This window comes from Strongylocentrotus purpuratus, unplaced genomic scaffold, assembly GCF_000002235.5.
Source record: "Strongylocentrotus purpuratus isolate Spur 01 unplaced genomic scaffold, Spur_5.0 spur5_scaffold_20, whole genome shotgun sequence".
NCBI classification, from domain to species: domain Eukaryota; kingdom Metazoa; phylum Echinodermata; class Echinoidea; order Camarodonta; family Strongylocentrotidae; genus Strongylocentrotus; species Strongylocentrotus purpuratus.
The window spans coordinates 41,053,343-41,072,607 of NW_022145606.1; the positions used below are offsets into that span (position 1 = coordinate 41,053,343).

The 19,265-nt window shown below is 38.0% G+C and overlaps 2 protein-coding genes across 2 annotated transcripts; both read left to right on the forward strand.

Annotated features, from left to right (window-relative positions):
- Positions 1–11,056: 11,056 nt before the first annotated feature.
- Positions 11,057–14,163, forward strand: LOC115927730. Its single transcript, XM_030993955.1, has 3 exons — positions 11,057–11,547; positions 13,941–14,111; positions 14,150–14,163. The coding sequence occupies exons 1-3, from the start codon at positions 11,244–11,246 to the stop codon at positions 14,161–14,163; spliced, it is 489 nt and encodes a 162-aa protein (XP_030849815.1). The 5' UTR covers positions 11,057–11,243.
- Positions 14,164–14,173: 10 nt separating this feature from the next.
- LOC105445799 lies at positions 14,174–17,504 on the forward strand. The gene is made up of 3 exons (XM_030993357.1): positions 14,174–15,529; positions 15,983–16,503; positions 17,363–17,504. The coding sequence occupies exons 1-3, from the start codon at positions 14,255–14,257 to the stop codon at positions 17,481–17,483; spliced, it is 1,917 nt and encodes a 638-aa protein (XP_030849217.1). The 5' UTR covers positions 14,174–14,254; the 3' UTR covers positions 17,484–17,504.
- Positions 17,505–19,265: the final 1,761 nt, after the last annotated feature.

A 19,265-nucleotide genomic window follows, 5' to 3' on the forward strand; every position in this document is an offset into this window, starting at 1 on the left:
TACCTTTGTCCAAGTGTATTAAGAAGTGCTTCATTTTTACCTCTGATAATTACCTTTGTACTTTGACACGCGCTCCCTTTTTTTATAACAAGTGTCTTAATTCATCCCCTTAAAAAAGTGTCCCCTTTTCCTCTCATCAATTTCCCCCAAAATATAATTATGTTACTTATCAAAGGATATTTCAGTCTTCCGTTATGGGAATGTGCTTATAACCCCATCAGGGTTGTTGTTTTTCCTCTTTATAAGATGTAATTTTTCGCACAGCGACCTCACAAATCAAATCACACCCAACTGCAAAGTACAATGCCTAAACAATATATTGTACGATGTATAAGGAGAAACACATATTGAAATCATCCTTGATAATGTAGTTAAAATGTACGGGTATATACTAATGTCTAAAAAATTGTATATTTTCGCTTGTAGGTGCCCTTATTTTTCATAAAGTGCCCCTTTTTGTTGTTAGCCCCCCCCCCACCCGTTAGCATCTATAACAAATATATTGTAAACGTTATTTTAAAAGGCATAAAATGTTGATTCAAATCATTCAATTTTTCCTGTTATCAAAGAGATTTCATGTTCCTGATGTGGAATTTATAAAAAGTCAAAAATAACTGATTTTTGGCTTTTGAATATATCTTATTTTAAGGCTACAAATGGCTCTCCATGAATTTTAAATCCTACCCAGAGTTGAGCTCGACTTTAGGATCTTTGTGAAACACCCCCCCCCCCCTGGTATCTCAAATATGAGTCTAGATAATCATATGTGACTGCTCATCATCATCGCGGTGATTTTTGGTCAGTTTATCTCTCACTGAAAAATAGCGGCGACCGTTTTCCTTCGTTTGCAGCTCAAAATCATCTGGTGTCATTTCTTTTACATTCTCTCGTCCACAATTGGCAAAATAAATCATAATATCAATAAAGACATTCCGCTGTAACCCTTCGGCAGTATTCAAATCCAGGCTTTCTTGAATGCATTGCATATCACTTGGCTTACCGGCGGGTCTCGTTTGTCGTTACCTTTTCCACTTTTCTTTAAGTTTTCCAAGAGGCTTAGAAGATATTATTGGGACCTTTAAACTCAGTACCTTTCACAATATCGACATTGCGAGTGGTTTGAATTGCCTTTTCAGGCCATAACGAATCGATTGCATCGTTTTTCTTACAGTACAGCTCTCAGGCCTTTTGGCGAGCTCCTGCATAGAATCTTGAAAGAAGATTATCCAAATCCACGTCGCTCATGTTCTCGATGACGATGTCTTCAATATTACATGTTGAACAGTTTTCCTTAAAGATAGAAACCTGAACCAAATGTTGTGTGTGCAAAAGTCGCAGAGGGTTTATTGGCGTACTATCACAGGGTATTGGCGTACTATCACAGGGTTTTGGTGTACTATCACAGGGTTTTGGTGTACTATCACAGGGTTTTGGTGTACTATCACAGGGTTTTGGTGTACTATCACAGGGTATTGGTGTACTATCACAGGGTATTGGCGTACTATCACAGGGTATTGGCGTACTATCACATGGTTTTGGCGTACTATCACAGGGTTTTGGTGTACTATCACAGGGTATTGGCGTTCTGTCAATTGACATAGGTCAAGTGACGCAATGATAAATCGAGATGCTCCTTGTCATGTGATATAGTTTTGAACGATCAGTGAATAAAAACATATGTGTGAGGTATATTATTTATACCCGGTAGCGTCAATAGTGTTAATATTATTACCTAATTATTATTTTTAATTAAATGTCTTGATAATAAGCAAGAAGTCACAAATTATTGTCTTCGAGTAGGCCTATATCCTTATTTGCATCTTTCTCAAATTGTGCTTGGTTAGTTGGTGCTATAGGATTAGCATGACAAAATTGTCTTGTTTGCATTATCATATTTAGGTATTTACATTCTATTTCCAATGTTTTCTTAATAACTTTGAGGAGTGCCCCTTTCCCTCCCGATAAGTGCTCATTTTCACCTCTGGTAAGAACCCTATCCACATCTGATAGGCACCTATTTTAATTTGACAAGGGTCCCTCCCCCTCTCATAAATTCCCCTATTGAAATATGATAGGTGCCACTTTTACTTTGACAAGTGTCTCTTTCCTTTGTAATAAACGCCCTTTACCCTTTTTATTAGCACATCTTTCCCCGTTTATTATAAAGTGCCCCTTTACGTATCTTATGAGTAGCCTTTCAGTACGAAAAGTGCCCTTTTCCTTTGTAATAAATGTCCCTTAACCCTATTTATAAGTGCCCCCTTTCCGATGCGAGAGGTGTCTCTTTTGACATCTCTGACAAATGCCCTTTTTACTTTCACACATGTCCCTTCTTCTTGCTGAGTGGACTTTTTGCTTCTGATAAGTGCCCCATTTCTTTTTGGTAGTGCATCCCGAGTGTGAAAGACTCTCCGCCACCCTTGCAGTGCAACGTCAAAACCCGACATGAATACTTATATTCATAATGTTTATTCATGCGAGCGAGGTATTTAAAAAAATTATATTTCATTTCCTCGACCTGATCGCGTTCAACTAGACTTGTTGACGTTGAATGTTATTACTTCCTCGTAGGCTGCTTCATGTAGGTATCTTCGAAACAGTGAGTCGACCTTTGATAACTTTTCATACTTTCTCAACTGAAACAAGTTACATCGCATTTTCCGAATGAGGAGAAGCAAGCAAAATCGGACATTTTAGTATTTGGCTGGAATTGTCCCTTCTTCTTGCTGAGTGGACTTTTTGCTTCTGATATTAAAGTGCCCCATTTCTTTTTTGGTAGTGCATCCCGAGTGTGAAAGACTCTCCGCCACCCTTGCAGTGCAACGTCAAAACCCGACATGAATACTTATATTCATAATGTTTATTCATGCGAGCGAGGTATTTAAAAAATGTATATTTCATTTCCTCGACCTGATCGCGTTCAACTAGACTTGTTGACGTTGTATGTTATTACTTCCTCGTAGGCTGCTTCGTGTAGGTATCTTCGAAACAGGGAGTCGACTTTTGATAACTTTTCATACTTTCTGAACTAAAGCAAGTTACATCGCATTTTCCGAATGGGGATCTTAACGCAAGGAAAAATCGGACACTTTAGTATTTGGCTGGAATTGTGATTCAAAAGACTCTTGTTAAAGTTTTCTTCATTCTCACACTTTACACCAGTTTGAGCCGTTTATTGAACGTCGTACGCGTTGAGCGGGGATATAGTAAACGGAATATTATCACGGACAACATTCTTAGGAGTCCTATCTAGTTAATCAACTCATCTTCTACCTAAACTAAAGCCAGCGAATCACGTCATTGACCTGCACTTAAATGCCTACTGATTGATTATACAAATAAAGTGAGTATTTCATACTGTTTTAATATGATAGATATATTTTTGGGTAAAAGAAGTGCCCTTTTTCACCTCAATTTAGAGGGATGTGTTATTGTTAGTTAATGTGTGTGTGTGTGTGTGTTGATGTGAGTATTGGTTTGTACATGTGGTTTGGGGGAAGCGGTTGTTTTTTCATGAATGTGAGGAAATAAAAGCATTACAATTTAAAACAAATTGAAGGAATATGTATTCTTTATGTCCATATAAATGTAAAGTTGTCAAGTTTGTCTGTTTGGTGGTGTTATTGTTACATTTCATGTTTTTTGAAAATATGTATCATAGGCAAAGTAACAAACTATCTTGCCTAATTCTGCACTTTATACCATTCAATACCAAACAGTAAAGTTGTCAAGTTTGTCTGTTTGGTGGTGTTTTGTTACATTTCATGTTTTTTGAAAGTATGTATCATAGACAAAGTAACAAACTATCTTGCCTAAATCTGCACTTCAAACCATTCAATACAAAACAGAAAAGTTGTCAAGTTTGTCTGTTTGGTGGTGTTTTGTTACATTTCATGTTTTTTGAAGTATGTATCATAGACAAAGTAACAAACTATCTTGCCTAAATCTGCACTTCATACCATTCAATACCAAACAGTAAAGTTGTCAAGTTTGTCTGTTTGGTGGTGTTTTGTTACATTTCATGTTTTTTGAAGTATGTATCATAGACAAAGTAACAAACTATCTTGCCTAAATCTGCACTTCATACCATTCAATACAAAACAGTAAAGTTGTCATGTTTGTCTGTTTGGTGGTGTTATTGATACATTTCATGTTTTTGGAAAGTATGTATCATAGGCAAAGTAACAAACTATCTTGCATAAATCTGCACTACATACCATTCAATACAAAACAGTAAAGTTGTCAAGTTTGTCTGTTTGGTGGTGTTTTGTTACATTTCATGTTTTTTGAAAGTATGTATCATAGACAAAGTAACAAACTATCTTGCCTAATTCTGCACTTCAAACCATTCAATACAAAACAGAAAAGTTGTCAAGTTTGTCTGTTTGGTGGTGTTTTGTTACATTTCATGTTTTTTGAAAGTATGTATCATAGACAAAGTAACAAACTATCTTGCCTAATTCTGCACTTCATACCATTCAATACAAAACAGAAAAGTTGTCAAGTTTGTCTGTTTGGTGGTGTTTTATTACATTTCATGTTTTTTGAAGTATGTATCATAGACAAAGTAACAAACTATCTTGCCTAAATCTGCACTTCATACCATTCAATACCAAACAGTAAAGTTGTCAAGTTTGTCTGTTTGGTGGTGTTATTGATACATTTCATGTTTTTGGAAAGTATGTATCATAGACAAAGTAACAAACTATCTTGCATAAATCTGCACTTCATACCATTCAATACCAAACGGTATATCTACATAATGAAGTTTACTCGTTACATTAACATTTGCCATTTAGTTTCTACTGGCCTTACAAAAAAGGAGTAACTTAATTGAAAACGAAACACTACCCTAATTGCGCATCCCATCTTGAATTGTTAAAGATATTGTCAGTAATCTTACCCAAAATGTGTAATGATAAGTTCATAACAAAATAATACATGTAATATGCCCTCAACATATGAAAAAGGTAGCTGTTTATTACTAAGATTTTTTCGCCAGATTCACAAATGGTGAAGTTGCACCGTGTTCAGATTGCCTCTTTACTGTAGGATTCCTCCCCGAAGTTCTGGCTGTAATGCCATCTTGCGCACACCCTACAGCTAAAGCAGCTGGCGAGTCGTCACTAAAGTTTGCGATATTCTACCACTAGTTAAGAATAATTATGGAAGAAATTGAGACTAATTGAGTAAACATATCTAATTTCTATCATTTTCTGGTTAAGAACCGAACCCCCCCCCCAAGTTTGCCAGTAATTTCAGGAGATCTCCTCTTGACACTACATCATTTGACCCATATGGGACTTAACACTCATGGTATCGTGATATAACTTCATGCATGTTTCAATACCTTTGTTCAGTTCACAGTTTAATACATAAAATGACATATGAGATTTTTTTTGAAAGTTATCAGAACTAAGCATTTTCTCTTAAAACTACTTTAGATGTACGTTTATTCTAAGACATCACTGAATTAATATTTCATCTTAAACTAAATATGAAATAACAACATAACCACAGAACGAAGGAGGTGGGCACCAAAATAATGCCTGCGAGGACGGGAAACTAAGAATAATTTTAACTTGGCCTAAGAGAGGAAGAATGCAAAAGCAGCAATGCCACCTGAAAAGATTAGCTCTTCACATGGTTCATCCGCCCATTATTGATTGATTGCGTAGGGTAGTGAGGTAGTGATTATATCTTTGTACACTGTCGCTCATAAAGGTGGAATTTTTTTTTTTTACCCCAATTTATGGAATTATTTCAAAAATAATTTAATAATAATAGATCTAGATAATAGTATACATTCTCAGATTTTATTGAATAATATTTTGCCAATGTGTGTTTTTCGTGACTGCTAAAGCAAGTGTATGCTACTATGCTTACCAACTAGGGGACATACGCCCTTAAATCATAAATGACAGTAATGAGGATTAATGCCCCACAAAAGGGCACTAATATAGCAAATCGACACGGTTTTGATCCTGGGGCCTCACAGTTACGAGTACATTGCTTTGTCACTGAACCATGACTGTACGCAGCGGGGGCTAGGGTAGGGGGCACTTTCCACAAATATTTATTTTTTAAAGAAAATGCAATAATTTTTCAATAATTTATTGCATTTTACCCCGGTCCCCAACATAACAAAATCTTCTGGACGGCCGTGCATTATGGCTCAAGGCTTGGGCACACAGAAGATTTTGTTATGTTGGGAACCGGGATAAATGCAATAAATTATTGCAAATTTATTGCATTTTCTGTTTTTTTTTTAATTTATGGAAAGTGCCCCCTACACATTGGCAAATTATTATTCAATAAAATCCAAGAACGTATACTATTATCTAGATCTATTATTTTTAAATCATTTTAAAAATAATTCCTTAACTAGTGTAAAAAAAAAAGAATTCCACCTTTATGAGCGACAGTGTATGAACACTCGTTTTCATAACTATTCGAGACATGACATATTACGATTAATTTTCGCCTTCGGGATACAGATTAACTGGTACACAATGACAATCTCTTTCTCCCTCCTTCAGCCATCCATCCAGTCATTCTCTTTCTCTCCGCCTGTCTCCCGACCCCTTTCTCTCTCTCTCTCTCTCTCTCTCACTTGATATTTTAATGTCCCTCTTAACATTCCTTCTCTCCCTCGCTCTTACCCACTCATATTTGTTGTTTCTCTCTCTTTGTTATTGATCTATTTCTTGTATTCACATCAAATGCTCCAATAAACTCATTCCATTGACGCACACCCTCAGTTAATCCCTCTCTTCATTCGTCCCCGGCCAGCTTATCGTGCATGTTGATGCCGGCGTACACCCCCCTCCGACACACCTCCCCCGCCCCCCCCCCCCCCCCCCCAAAAAAAAAATAATAATGCAGCGAAAATTATCTAAGGAACTTGCATTCATGGCAGTGCGCGTGCGTGTGTGTGTGTGTGTGTTGTGGAGGGGGTACACATTCCGGCTCGTGGTTATGACTTCGATACTTGTCCTCCTTATAATGCCTATGATGTCGGTTGATGTTAAGCACATTTTTCGGACAAACATTTGTATTTTTGTGCTCACAATTTGATAGAAAGTAAGACATCCTGATTTGTATGTTTTTTTCTTCACATATGTACCATCTCTGAATGTTCAGTTGACATGATTTTGTTCATGAGTTTGAGGTGATAAAACTGTCTAATATACATTTTAAAGTTGGATATACCACACATGTGTATGGCGCAATTAAACTGAAAAGTATGGTTTACTCTTATATGGATGTCATTAAAATTATGTAACTTTTTTTTTTTACCACACCATAAATATGCCCATTGTAAAACATATTTTCTTGACAAGATGTATGATATATAATATCAAACGACGCAAAGAAAAGAAATTATCAAAAAATGTGATTGATAAGTCATTTCATGATATCCAAAACGAATTTGTTTTTTACAGGAGGCGCATTTTGAGTGGAAAACACTGCACATGTTTCCGTATATGGCAATTGTCACATATAATTGCAGTAATAGTACATGGGCTGAAACTAACTGAAAAGGCCTCCCCCCCCCCCCCTCCTCCTCCTGTTTTCAATGTTTTTTGTATATTTACCAGACAATATCGGTTGTTATGGTTCAGTTTTTATCTAGCTTTATGTCTCATGGTACTTTTTTGGGGAAAGCAATCTTATCAACATTTCTTGTATAATTCTAGCAGCAAAGCGTTCACCGTTAAATACAACCATGACGTGGCAATGTATTATTTCAGGTCTGACTCATAATAATTAATTTCACAGTTGATTCCGCTTGGTTGATTCCACCGTTCGGAGTGAACGACGATGTGTTATTTTTCTTATTTGTTCATCGTCTCTAAAATACATTTTGAAAATGTTAATGACAATAGAAATTGTGGTACTATTTATAAGGAACCGTCACATGGCCGTCACATGCCAGATAAATTCATCAGTACCAGGCTTTATAGTATGAAAGAAAGCTGAGTTGGAACCCTAGGCTATACCCCGCCCTCTCTCGCTCTTATCCTATAGTACGACCAGGGAGCGTTTCATGAAACAAGTAGTCGGTGGTTTTCACCCACTAATATCATTTTAACCGACAATGTTTGTGTCACCTATTATTTTCCATGCCTCTGATTTGTCGAAATTTATTTAGTCAGCGCTGACAGTTGTCGGCGGACAAATGTTGATGAAACGCCCCCCCCCCCCCAAGACGTGGCGATTTATTATTTCATTTTGGACACACAATAAATAAAATTGATTCTACCCTGTTGATTCCACTGTTCAAAGGATTAAGTATATATATATATATATAGAGAGAGAGAGAGAGAGAGAGGGGGGGGGGGCGGAACATTTTCGCAGTTATTATTGTGCATATTGAATGCTATTTGATTTTCTTTTGACAATAAACGACATGGTGTTATTATTTCATGGACAATGACATGACAATCTTATAGCAGATAAAGTCATCATCATTACCAGGTTGAATAATTTGAAAGGAAACTGAATTCGGACCCCAAGCCATTAAGCCACCCCTCTCCCTCTCCCTCTCTCTCTCTCTCTCTCTCTCTCTCGGTCAAAGAAATATAAATACCCTCTTGCCATCCCTCTCCTTGATGCTACGCCAGTAATTTACAATATTATCTAGCTTATTCCAGTTAGTAAGTCTGACATTTGAAAAAAAAGAATAACAAGAAAAAAAATTACCCCTTTAAAATAGGATAAGGTATACACTATTTATAGCTACCTTCTGTATAATTTTGTATGTATTAAAATTCGATTTCATATTATCAGTTTGTATATTTTGAGACGTTATTAAGTATTCTAATAGTAAATTTCATTATTTTTGCTTTGTTTTATTTTCTGAATTTATTTGCCCCATCAAACTTTAACTGAAAGGAGTACGGCCCGATATATTCATGATACTTTTAAGGGAAAAGCAATATTCGTATTGTTGATGAATTTGAGCAACAATCGTTGGCCATTGCTGCTCTTTAATACAACCATGACGTGGCAATTCATTCGTTCAGCTTGAACTCATAATAATTCGTGTCACACTAGATTCTGGTCTGTTGATTCCATTGTTCGGGGGATTTTAATAGCCGAGAGCTAAAAAGTATATTCTCATGATACCGACGATGTATTATTATTATTCTTATTTCTTCATCGTCTCTTCAATTCTTTTTGAATATTTGTATGACAATAAACGAGATTGTGGTACCTGTTTGTATCGCCACATGGCAGATATTTTTTTCATCAGTACCAGGTTGAATAAAAAATATAAAAAGGAAACTGAATTTGAACCCCGGACCACCCTAACTCCCTCCCCTATCTCTCTCTCTCTCTCTCTCTATCTTTATCTCTCTCTCTCTCAATAGAATCGGAGAAATGCACACGGCCTCTTTCTTTGGTAATGGAGTGGTAGTTGAGCAATTTCTCAATATGTTCCCATGAGGGTTTGGGGTTAACCCCCCCCCCCTTCATTTTGGTTATGTATGTGTTTTAGAGGAAACACCCCCCCCCCCCTTCGTTTTTTGTTTGTGTTAAAAAAAATTTAAAAAAAAAAATGTCCTCTCTCCCCCGGCTTATTCAACGGCTGGCTGAGGCTTTGCGAAATTTTCGGCCCGATTTGAAATAGTTAAACCACCCCCCCCCCCCCATCCCCCTTGAAAATATTCTGCGTACGCGCCTGAGCTGACAACTCATGATATCGCGATTGAAGGTGCGATGATATTACCTATAACATTATTTATCTTTAAACTAAAAATATCAAGATCCAAAAAACATAACAAATGAGGCGGATGCACACAAAATGCCTCCGGGAAAGAGAAATTAGGAATACTTTAATCATCTCCCCTGAAAAAAGGCTCATCAAATGGTTCACGCATGATCAACCGTGTTTAGTGTAGTGAGGTAGTAGTGCGGTATGGTATGTAATACCATGTGATTTTTTTTTTGACAAAGTTGATTTTCTTTTGCTGTTTTGGCTTCAAAAGGGTCCCAATTGGCCAAAAATGATGGGTTCAAATTTTCAGACCCTTCCTTCATTTCCCTGGGGGTCCATATTGGGCGCCAAAATTGCTTATATAAAGCGCAATAGGGAAATTTGGTGTCTTCGGGAAAATCAATTTCTGATAGCTTGGACCCCAATGAATCCAAAGGCCTACGGGAGCTGTTTCAGTGACATACCGTACCACACTATAGTGATACAATCTCATATCGACACTCCTTTCCATAATTATTCGAGAACTGACATATTTCAATTTATTTTACTTTTGGCACACAGAATCACTGGTACACAATTACGATTAATCTATATATATATCTCCTTTAGCCATCCATTCATTCATTCTCTCTCTCTCTCTCTCTCTCTCTCTCCCTCTCTCTAGCACTTAAAATTTCAAATTTCCCTCTTAGTGACTCTCTTTACTTTTTAAATTCCCTTTCGTCCCTTCGCTCTCTCACTCGCTCATTCAAACTCTCTCTCTCTCAATTGATCTCTTTCTTTTATTCATACCTAGTAATTCAATAAACTCATTCTTCTTCGCTCTTTCTCTCTTTCTATCTCTCCCTTTCATTGATGCAAACACTCGGTTATTCACTCTCTTCATTCTTCCCTCTCCACTTTATCGTGTGTGGCGCCGACGTACACCTTCACCGTCCAAGCTCCCGCCCCCCGCCCCCCCCCCACCCACCGTCGAAGCTCCCCCTCCCCCTCCCCCCGTGTTGGAAGATACAATTATTACAAAGGAAATGAGTCACTTGTCAAAGTAAACGCGACACTTATCACAAATAAAAGGGGTCCTTCGTAAGAACGGGCACTTTTCAGGTACTTGGAAAGTGGATCAGTATGACACCCCCCCCCCCCCCCTGGGAGCACTGCCTCTGGATATGCATAACGAAAAATGAAACCGGCAATGCTTAAAATGCAGCAACTATATTTACAGGCCATTGCATGGACAGTAATGTCTTGTTTTCCATGGTTGTCTTTATTTTATTATCATAGTTTTGGGTTATTAAGGTTTCTAATTACCTATACCTTGATCGTCAAGACCCTACTTCTCTACAACAGTAGCGATACTCTTAACATTTCAAAGCCCGCAATCTCGCATCCACACTGAAGATAATTGCTACATATCCATGATGAATGCAGACCTGTTGACATACAACATTGAATTATTGTCCCACTCTAATGTTCATAATACGTTTCTTAAACTTTAATCTTGATTATTTTCTCCACAGGTATGGCGGCTCATGAAGGTATTGCCGATGATCTTCTCTCCAAGCTGGCTGAAGACATCGAGACGGGTGAGCAGATGGAGGCCTTAGGTCGAACGCTCGGATTCAAGGTCGCAGACATCAATAGATACACAGAGACCAATAGGATAGAAGGACGGGTGACTTGTAAGGGAACACGTGACATGCTGTTTGACTGGAGACAGACCGTGGAGCCCTGCGACCAGCATATCAGACTGAAACAAGCTCTCATTGACGCTGAGCTGGTCATGCTTGCTGATACATATCTCAAGAGGACACCAATTATTCAAGGTGGGTCTATCAGTGCTAGAGTGCCTAGAATCACCGCTCATGCATTTACCCAGAGGCGTACGCAGGGGGGGGGGGGGGGGGGGGGGGGGGGGGGGGGGGGGGGTTGGGGGTTCAAACCCCCCCCCCCTTTGGTATTTTTATGTGTGTAAACCCCCCCCCCCCCTAAACAAACCTAAAACCCTCCCCTTTGGATTTTTTTTTTTTTTTTTTTTTTTTTTTATTATTTAAAAAAGAAAAGAAAAAAAATATATATATATATTTCGGCTGGCTAAGTCGTTGCGATTTTTTTTGGACTCCAAAAAAAAAAAAAAGTGTCCGCTTACCCCCCCCCCCCCCCCCCCCCCCCCACCCCCACTGAGCGACTTTTCGGCCGGCGCGATTTAAAAATTTTCGGGAGCAAAATATTTTGGGCCCGATTTTAAACCCCCCCCCCCTTGAAAAAATCCTGCGTACGCCCCTGCATGTACCTGTAGTCCTGTTCATTGTTTTGAGAACATGAACTTTGAACATTTCCATGAAACATAGTTCATGATGTAAAGTAACTTGTTTCTGTCGAATGATACCCTAGCTATTCATATTATTTAGTCGACGGGTGACTGAGCACCAGGGTCTTTAAAAAGTGTTGTTAAAATGATACCAAGTTTGGCATGATAGATTAAATGTAGGTCAACCATATTGCATGCGCTTTTTCGTTCTACTTAATTCATGTCTCATGATAGCTAAATTATCTCTGCCAACTTCTCAACTGCGCCATTTCACACAAGTAAAGTGCATATAGTGCTTTTCTCGAAGAGTAAAAAAAGGGTTACTAAACCCAAAAGCAATAAAAACACATATTATGATGCTAGGTATTACAGAAATGTACAGTAAACTTTCATTAAATAACGTCCTAAATAAACTTAATCCATGTTGTATCACTCAATGACACGGGTTACCTAAAACAGGGGGTGCGAAAGAAGTCATGATTATATTATAATCATAACGAAGAAAGTATCATAAATTTAGTTTGTAATCCGTATTTTATTGGGTTCGATCAGATATTAATACTTTTTCAAATCAACTGTTTATTAGCCAATGTAAGTTAGTAAGAAACTGTTTTTTTAAATAAGGTAACAAACACATAATTGCTTTTGACCTACATTCATGCCTTAACCCAAGTTTGGTAAATGAGGATTTTGACAATACTTTTTGAAAAGCCTGCTGCTTAATCATCCGTTGAAGCACAATTACGAATATGGTATTCATTACTATTAACCGTGTTATATGATTCAAGGTCAAATATGTTTAGAATTTTTAGTTAGAAGCTACCAAAGTTGCGCACAAATTTTTAATACGCAATGTATGAGGTTGTTAAAGGACAGGGTCGGTTCATTTCAAGTTCCTTCATTCACTGTTTGCTCATCGGTTTATCTTTCTATCCATAATAAGTATAACTAATAAATAGAATGAATCCCAAGATGTTAACAGTTGGGAAGAAAGCACCCGGCTTCAATAAAAAATAACATATTTGTAAATTGAATGTTGTAAACAAATATATAAAAAAATCTTTTAAATATATGATTATGTTAGAAAAATAAAGTTTAAAAGGATCTTAAACTTTTTTTAATTTTCACATCGATTTGAAGAGATATTTCCCGACTAAGGGCAATTCACATTTTTTAACGAGTTAATTTGTGTAAAAGCGGAATATAATTAGAGAAACTGAATATCATAAGTTGTAATCGAATCAATAACGAAAAATGTGAATCTTTGAATCATATCATCACTATATGCAATTTGGTCAGTGGATTGTGACGTAGTAACGGACAACACTCCCGTTTGTTAAATTATGTTTTTCTCACAAGTACCTCTCATAAGCACCTTTTCCCTTGGTGTAATACCCAAAATATATTACGGATAGCATATACATTATATCTCGTTTTAAAATGGTAGATACTCGAGAGTAACACATTTCGACAAATTTAATTTTAGTCATTATGTGTGTTAAAACAAATGGGAGAGATGTGCGCCAATATGCATCCGGTACCATTGCGGATTTGGCTAATTTGAAGTTCCCGTGCGTCATTTACGTATAGCGATTGTAACTTTTTAACAACTAAAAACATTATTATTGTATTTCCGATTCCGATTTCGTTTAAACTTTCGCTAGACTGGTTCTCTATTTTTGTTCAGCTTCATGTCAGAGCAATTTGCCATTAATGTTGGAGTTTTCCTTTAAGCGTGTTTCCAGCCCGTTTCTTCGTGGGGAAGAGGAAAAACATCGGAACAATGAATCTTGATGTATTCGAACAAGAAATAATTACTAACGGGACCATACTAAGTCGGAAAGGGAAGGGGCTGATATTGAAGGAGTACAATAAGACATTTTGTATTATATGCTTGTATCGTTTCAGATATCTACAGTGAGAAGATCTCGGAATCCTTGACTGTTCAGCAATGTCGCAAAAAGTTGGAGAACAAGTATCTAGATCAACTGTGCAAAATTCAAATGAAGCCATGGGATCGCAATGACTATGCTGAGTTCGAAGATATGCACACGGTTGTCACAATGGTGAAGAAGGACGGTCGTGGAAATGACACAAAAAAGAAGGAAATACTCCAGAATTCTGTTGCTGAAATATTTTCAACGAAAGTAAATGGCAAACTGCCAGCTCGAATCCTCATTTCGGCCCCGGCTGGACGAGGGAAGACCACGGCTGTTGCGAAGATGGCTTATGACTGGGTTCATAGAGAAAAGGGGTCAGCATTAGAACACCTGCCACTGTTGTTTGTTGTGAAATTCCGAAACACAAGTCAGCTTACATCGATCGGAGAAGCCATCAAATCACAGCTTTTGAGTGATGTTCATGATCTCACGCCAGAGGGTCTGGAGAGTTTCATCAGAAAGAACCAGGGCATCTGCCACATAATACTAGACGGACTAGATGAATATGCGGGTATTTCTTCTTCACAGCGAAGCTCAGAGAGCAATATTATGAAGGTCATCTGTTTGGAGGAATTTCCAGAGTGTCGAGTCCTTGTAACAACACGCCCTCACCTAGAGAACTTCTTCGATCAAGATGATCTTCCGAGGGTATACACAAAGATGTGGATCGAAGGATTCTCGCGAGAGAGCTCATGCGAGTACATCAACAAGTTCTTTGCTTCGACTTCGATTCCTGATAGAGGGCGTGATCTGGAGGTTTACCTTGATGAACAACCACTTATTGATGAACTTGTCAAGACACCTCTATTTTGTCTCATGATATGTCACGTATGGAGTGAGGGCCTACTGGACAGTGGTACTACAACTCAAACAGGATTGCTGGACAAGGTGAATGTTTTTCTAATGCACTATGCAAACGAGCGATCGAAGTCAAGTGTTAAAATCACACAAGAAAAGTTAAAGGAAGTAATTCATCAATTAGGCGAAGTTGCCCTTACTGGCCTTCTCGACGATGCCAAACAACTAGTCTTCACGCCTCATGATTTCCGTAAAGTTCCCGCAACCCTTGATGTGGCATGTGAGCTTGGGATAGTATCCAAGACAACTGGTAACATCACGCGACTTCCTCAGTCCAACGAGACCACTTCCACTACCATTGAGTTTTATCACAAACTCGCCCAAGAACACTCCGCCGGGAAATTCCTCGCTGATCAAACAAACCGCTTTCTGTTACATTTAAAGATTTCCAAATTGGACAGAGTACTGCGCAAGATAAAAGCAAACATATGTGACTACGAGAATCTTATCCGATTCGCTGCTGGCACTGACAACATTCTCTGTATACGAATAATGAAGGCGCTCCTTAAAAACAGCTTTTTGGATGAGAGCGAGCGATATCGCATTCTCCTTGACTGCTCATCAGAGACTAAGGGTACTCAAGGAAACGTGTCTTCATTGGTTCAAAGATGTGTGAATGCAGAGAGTATTGTTCTGAAGTCACCGACTGTCTACACCGTCGTTGGGATGCAAAATCTTCCAAAGCAACTTAAACGTCAGGTATGCGCATTTTCATCTCACAAAATATGTTTACAATAATGATTTCATAAAGATTGTTTACATTTTCATTTCTCTGCTGCTACTATGAGTCAAATCGCTAATATATTTTGTGTAAATGTATTCTTATTCATAATTAACCGCATCGCGATAAATCATACTGCATGATACAACGATCAATACCGCGATACATAGTCATTATCATTCTATGTTTGCCCAACGACGGCCTCAAGCAAGATAATAAATGTTTTACTTATTAATGTAAAGGAGTAGGGGAGGGAGCTCCCATTACTTACCGGATAATATTCTGAGAAAAGATCAAGCTATACAGTCTTGATTTTAATGATTACGGCAAAAAAAAAGGAGATCAACTAATTAATGTCATTTATACTTCGTATAATATGTCACTAAACTCTCTTTTGTTTTAATCTCTCTATCTTTCTATTTTTACACTAGGTTATGACTATAAAGTTCGAGGGATCTACTTTGACTACCGACGTGACGAGTGGACTATGGTGTTGCCTGGAATCATTTTCGATGCTACGTGCTCTGACCATCTCAGACTCCTCTCTCAGTTTCCACCCATCTACCCATGAGATTCCATCCGTCGAAAAGCTATCAGCCGAGAGAGTGACGTCACAAAGCTACGAAGGTCTGCTCTCATCGCTCCCTGGCTTGATACATATCGATATCACTATCGATGATGCAGAGAAAGACATACCTCAGATCACGGCTTGTCTTCGTCGGACCGGAGGACAGCAGCTCACACACATCGACCTTACAGCACCGCCATCACTCCCATCAGAGAAGCAGAGTGTATCGAGAGAGACAGTTAGAGAACTGGGTCTTCTGATCAGAGAACAAACCAAGGACCTGCAGCGGCTTTGTCTGTTCGGAGTGAAGTGCTTGGACGAAGAAGACTTGGTTGAACTTGTCGAGTCGTCAACTTTGAAAGCATTGGATAGTCTGCATTTACAGTGAGTTCGAGTAGATGTTCATACATTTATCAATGAAATTAAAGTAGACAAAATCAAACAGGAAGTCTAACCGTAAACTATTTAAGGCGAATAATAGTTTAGTTTTTGTGTGCTTTTGTTTCATCAAATTGTGTGTTAACATCTTTGCACGTATTACGAACTATCAATTCAAGTTCCGTAAAAATAAACACACTACACAAACTGCTGGAAATTACAAATATATTTGAAATTGGTAAGATGAAACATAGACCTACCACCTGAAAGGAGGGGGCATGCAAATACTATCAAATATTCACTGCGATAATTTTCCATTGGAATTCTCTTATCCACCCCAGCTCGCAGAATTTGTGTATTGTGGGGGTCTTGGAGTATCATGATTATTTTATTCTCATATCCCTATTTATTTGCATCCCATACTGACCATGTAAACATTTACACATTTGTAGGCAGTTATTTTCTTTCAACTCGCATTTGCCATGGTACTATTCACAACGCCTGCCATTGTTTGTCATGCTATATTTGTTTAAAGTCTTAATGATCTCTTTATTATACTTATGAATATATATTATATACATGTATATTCAACTCACTAGGACCTTCTGCATGTTTGTATCAAACGGTACTCACAGGCCGTGTGCGATATTTCATGAATCCCCCAAACAGGCGCATATGCAGGGGGGGGGGGGGTTAAACCCCCATTACATGTGTTAAAGTTTAAACAAACAAAAATCGGCGCGATCTTCAAATTTTAAAACCCTCCCCTTGAAAAGAATCATCCATACGCCACTGCCCCCAACACAATTCCCATAGTTTTTTTTTTCTTGTCTTCGCTTTCAACTCTCTTTGTCAATTACTATAGATCTCTTGATGGCAGATGTTTCGAATACGATCGAGAATCGGGTTTCCAGGTAAGCAAATATCTTAAACTAATAATATACGAGTACAAATATTTAGGAAAGAAATTTAATATTTGCGCCTGACGGGAAAACGCAAATATTATTTTTGTTTAAGTTAAACAATCACAAAAATAGCTCTTACAGATACAAAGGTGTGATCAGGTCACATCTAGTCACGTGATATCGATGGTGAGGAATGTAATTGGCATATTATTTCTCTTCCAGTCAGTTGTCGATGGTTATATTGAACATTATGGTCAAATTAGTGTATTGTTTGCGTCATACCCTATCCTAACAACCCTATACGCGTACCCATTGTTTGCAATGCCACAGCAGCGCCCATTTGACACTAAGGCTGGACGGCTCGAGAAAAATACCAACAATGCATGAAATGATAATTAACATTAATTTCTGTTACAAAAGTGTAATCAAGGCTTTATTATATACTAATTGAATAAAAGAATACACTAGACAAAAAATATATAAAATCACAAGTGATCGAGTTATATTTTCCCGCGTTATTATATTCCCGAGATCGCTGCGCGCCCTACCAGTCATGTATACTGAAATCATCATTATTTATTTAATGTCCACCGTTAAGCTTTACTCCAAGAAGGGGGGGGGGGGGGTGCTCATTATGTACCCGGTTTCGCATAATAGCAATTACGTGGGAGTATATAGTGTCTCTGTATTTCAATATATGTCCTCCAGGTAAAGGAATGTCGACTATCTACTGAGATGACTGCCAGAATGTGGTCCTGTCTCAGATCTTTCACCTCACTCAACCATCTCACCATCTCAGACTCCTCTTTCAGTTTCCCTCTATCAACTCCTAAGCTTCTATCGGTCACAGAGCTATTAGCTGAGAGTATGACGTCACAAAGCTATGGAGGTCTGCTCTCATCGCTTCCTGGCTTGAGAGATATCGATATCACTATCGATGATGCAGAGAGAGACATACCTCAGATCACGGCTGGTCTTCGTCGGACCGGAGGACAGCAGCTCACAGACATCAAGCTTACAGCACCGCCATCACTCCCATCAGAGAAGCAGAGTGTATCGAGAGAGACGATGAGAGGACTGGGTCTACTGATCAGAGAACAAACCAAGAACCTGCTGCAGATAAAACTGTTTTGGGTTAAGTGCACAGACGAGAAAGACTTGGTTTACCTCATCGAGTGCTGCAGACATGTGAAGACGATGTCATTCGTGGGGTAGGTTCTTGTTCAAATCTAGTATTAAATATATTAAAATCCTACTAGATTATTCTATTCAGTTACTCTGCAGTAGTAAAGCATAATGATACGAATGCGTGAAGAGATGCAAAGGTTAAAACGTGGGTGTAATTTCCAAGTCTTTGACTGAAAGTTAAGATGGGTTTTGTTTGATTATCGCTCTCAATTCTTATTTTTTATAATTTTTAAGTAGACGTCTAGTCACTAGCAATGAATATAATTTGAATGCTTGTATTGAAAATCCAAAATTGTAATAGATCTAGATCTAGAGAGCTAGGTCTAGAAAATATGCAGTTGAATGTATTATTAAGATTATGCACCGTCGGAAGCTAAATTAATGTAAGTCCATGTCCCGGGTCCATGTTGACTTAAAATACAAACCATAGATTTTCTATCCTTATAAAATTAATTATCATTATCATGAATTATTATTATTATTATAATTATTACGATTATATCGTAGCATTCTAGACCATAATTCGACTTATAGATCTAATTAGTGAATTTTCGAAGCTTAAACAATGCCAAACTTGGGGAAATTACTAGTTTTCACGATTCCCCCCCCCCCCCCCCCCCGATTTTAAATATCTTCAGGCCCGTAGCCAGAGTTTGATGTTTTTTTTTTTTTTTT

Bases quoted from the DNA above. Each gene is read 5' to 3' on its own strand.
- LOC115927730 (XM_030993955.1), top strand. From the start codon at position 11,244: ATGGCGGCTCATGAAGGTATTGCCGATGATCTTCTCTCCAAGCTGGCT. The intron at 11,548-13,940 runs GTGGGTCTATCA...GTATCGTTTCAG, and splicing joins GAGGACACCAATTATTCAAG to ATATCTACAGTGAGAAGATC.
- LOC105445799 (XM_030993357.1), top strand. From the start codon at position 14,255: ATGGCTTATGACTGGGTTCATAGAGAAAAGGGGTCAGCATTAGAACAC. The intron at 15,530-15,982 runs GTATGCGCATTT...TTTTTACACTAG, and splicing joins CAAAGCAACTTAAACGTCAG to GTTATGACTATAAAGTTCGA. The intron at 16,504-17,362 runs GTGAGTTCGAGT...CAATTACTATAG, and splicing joins TTGGATAGTCTGCATTTACA to ATCTCTTGATGGCAGATGTT.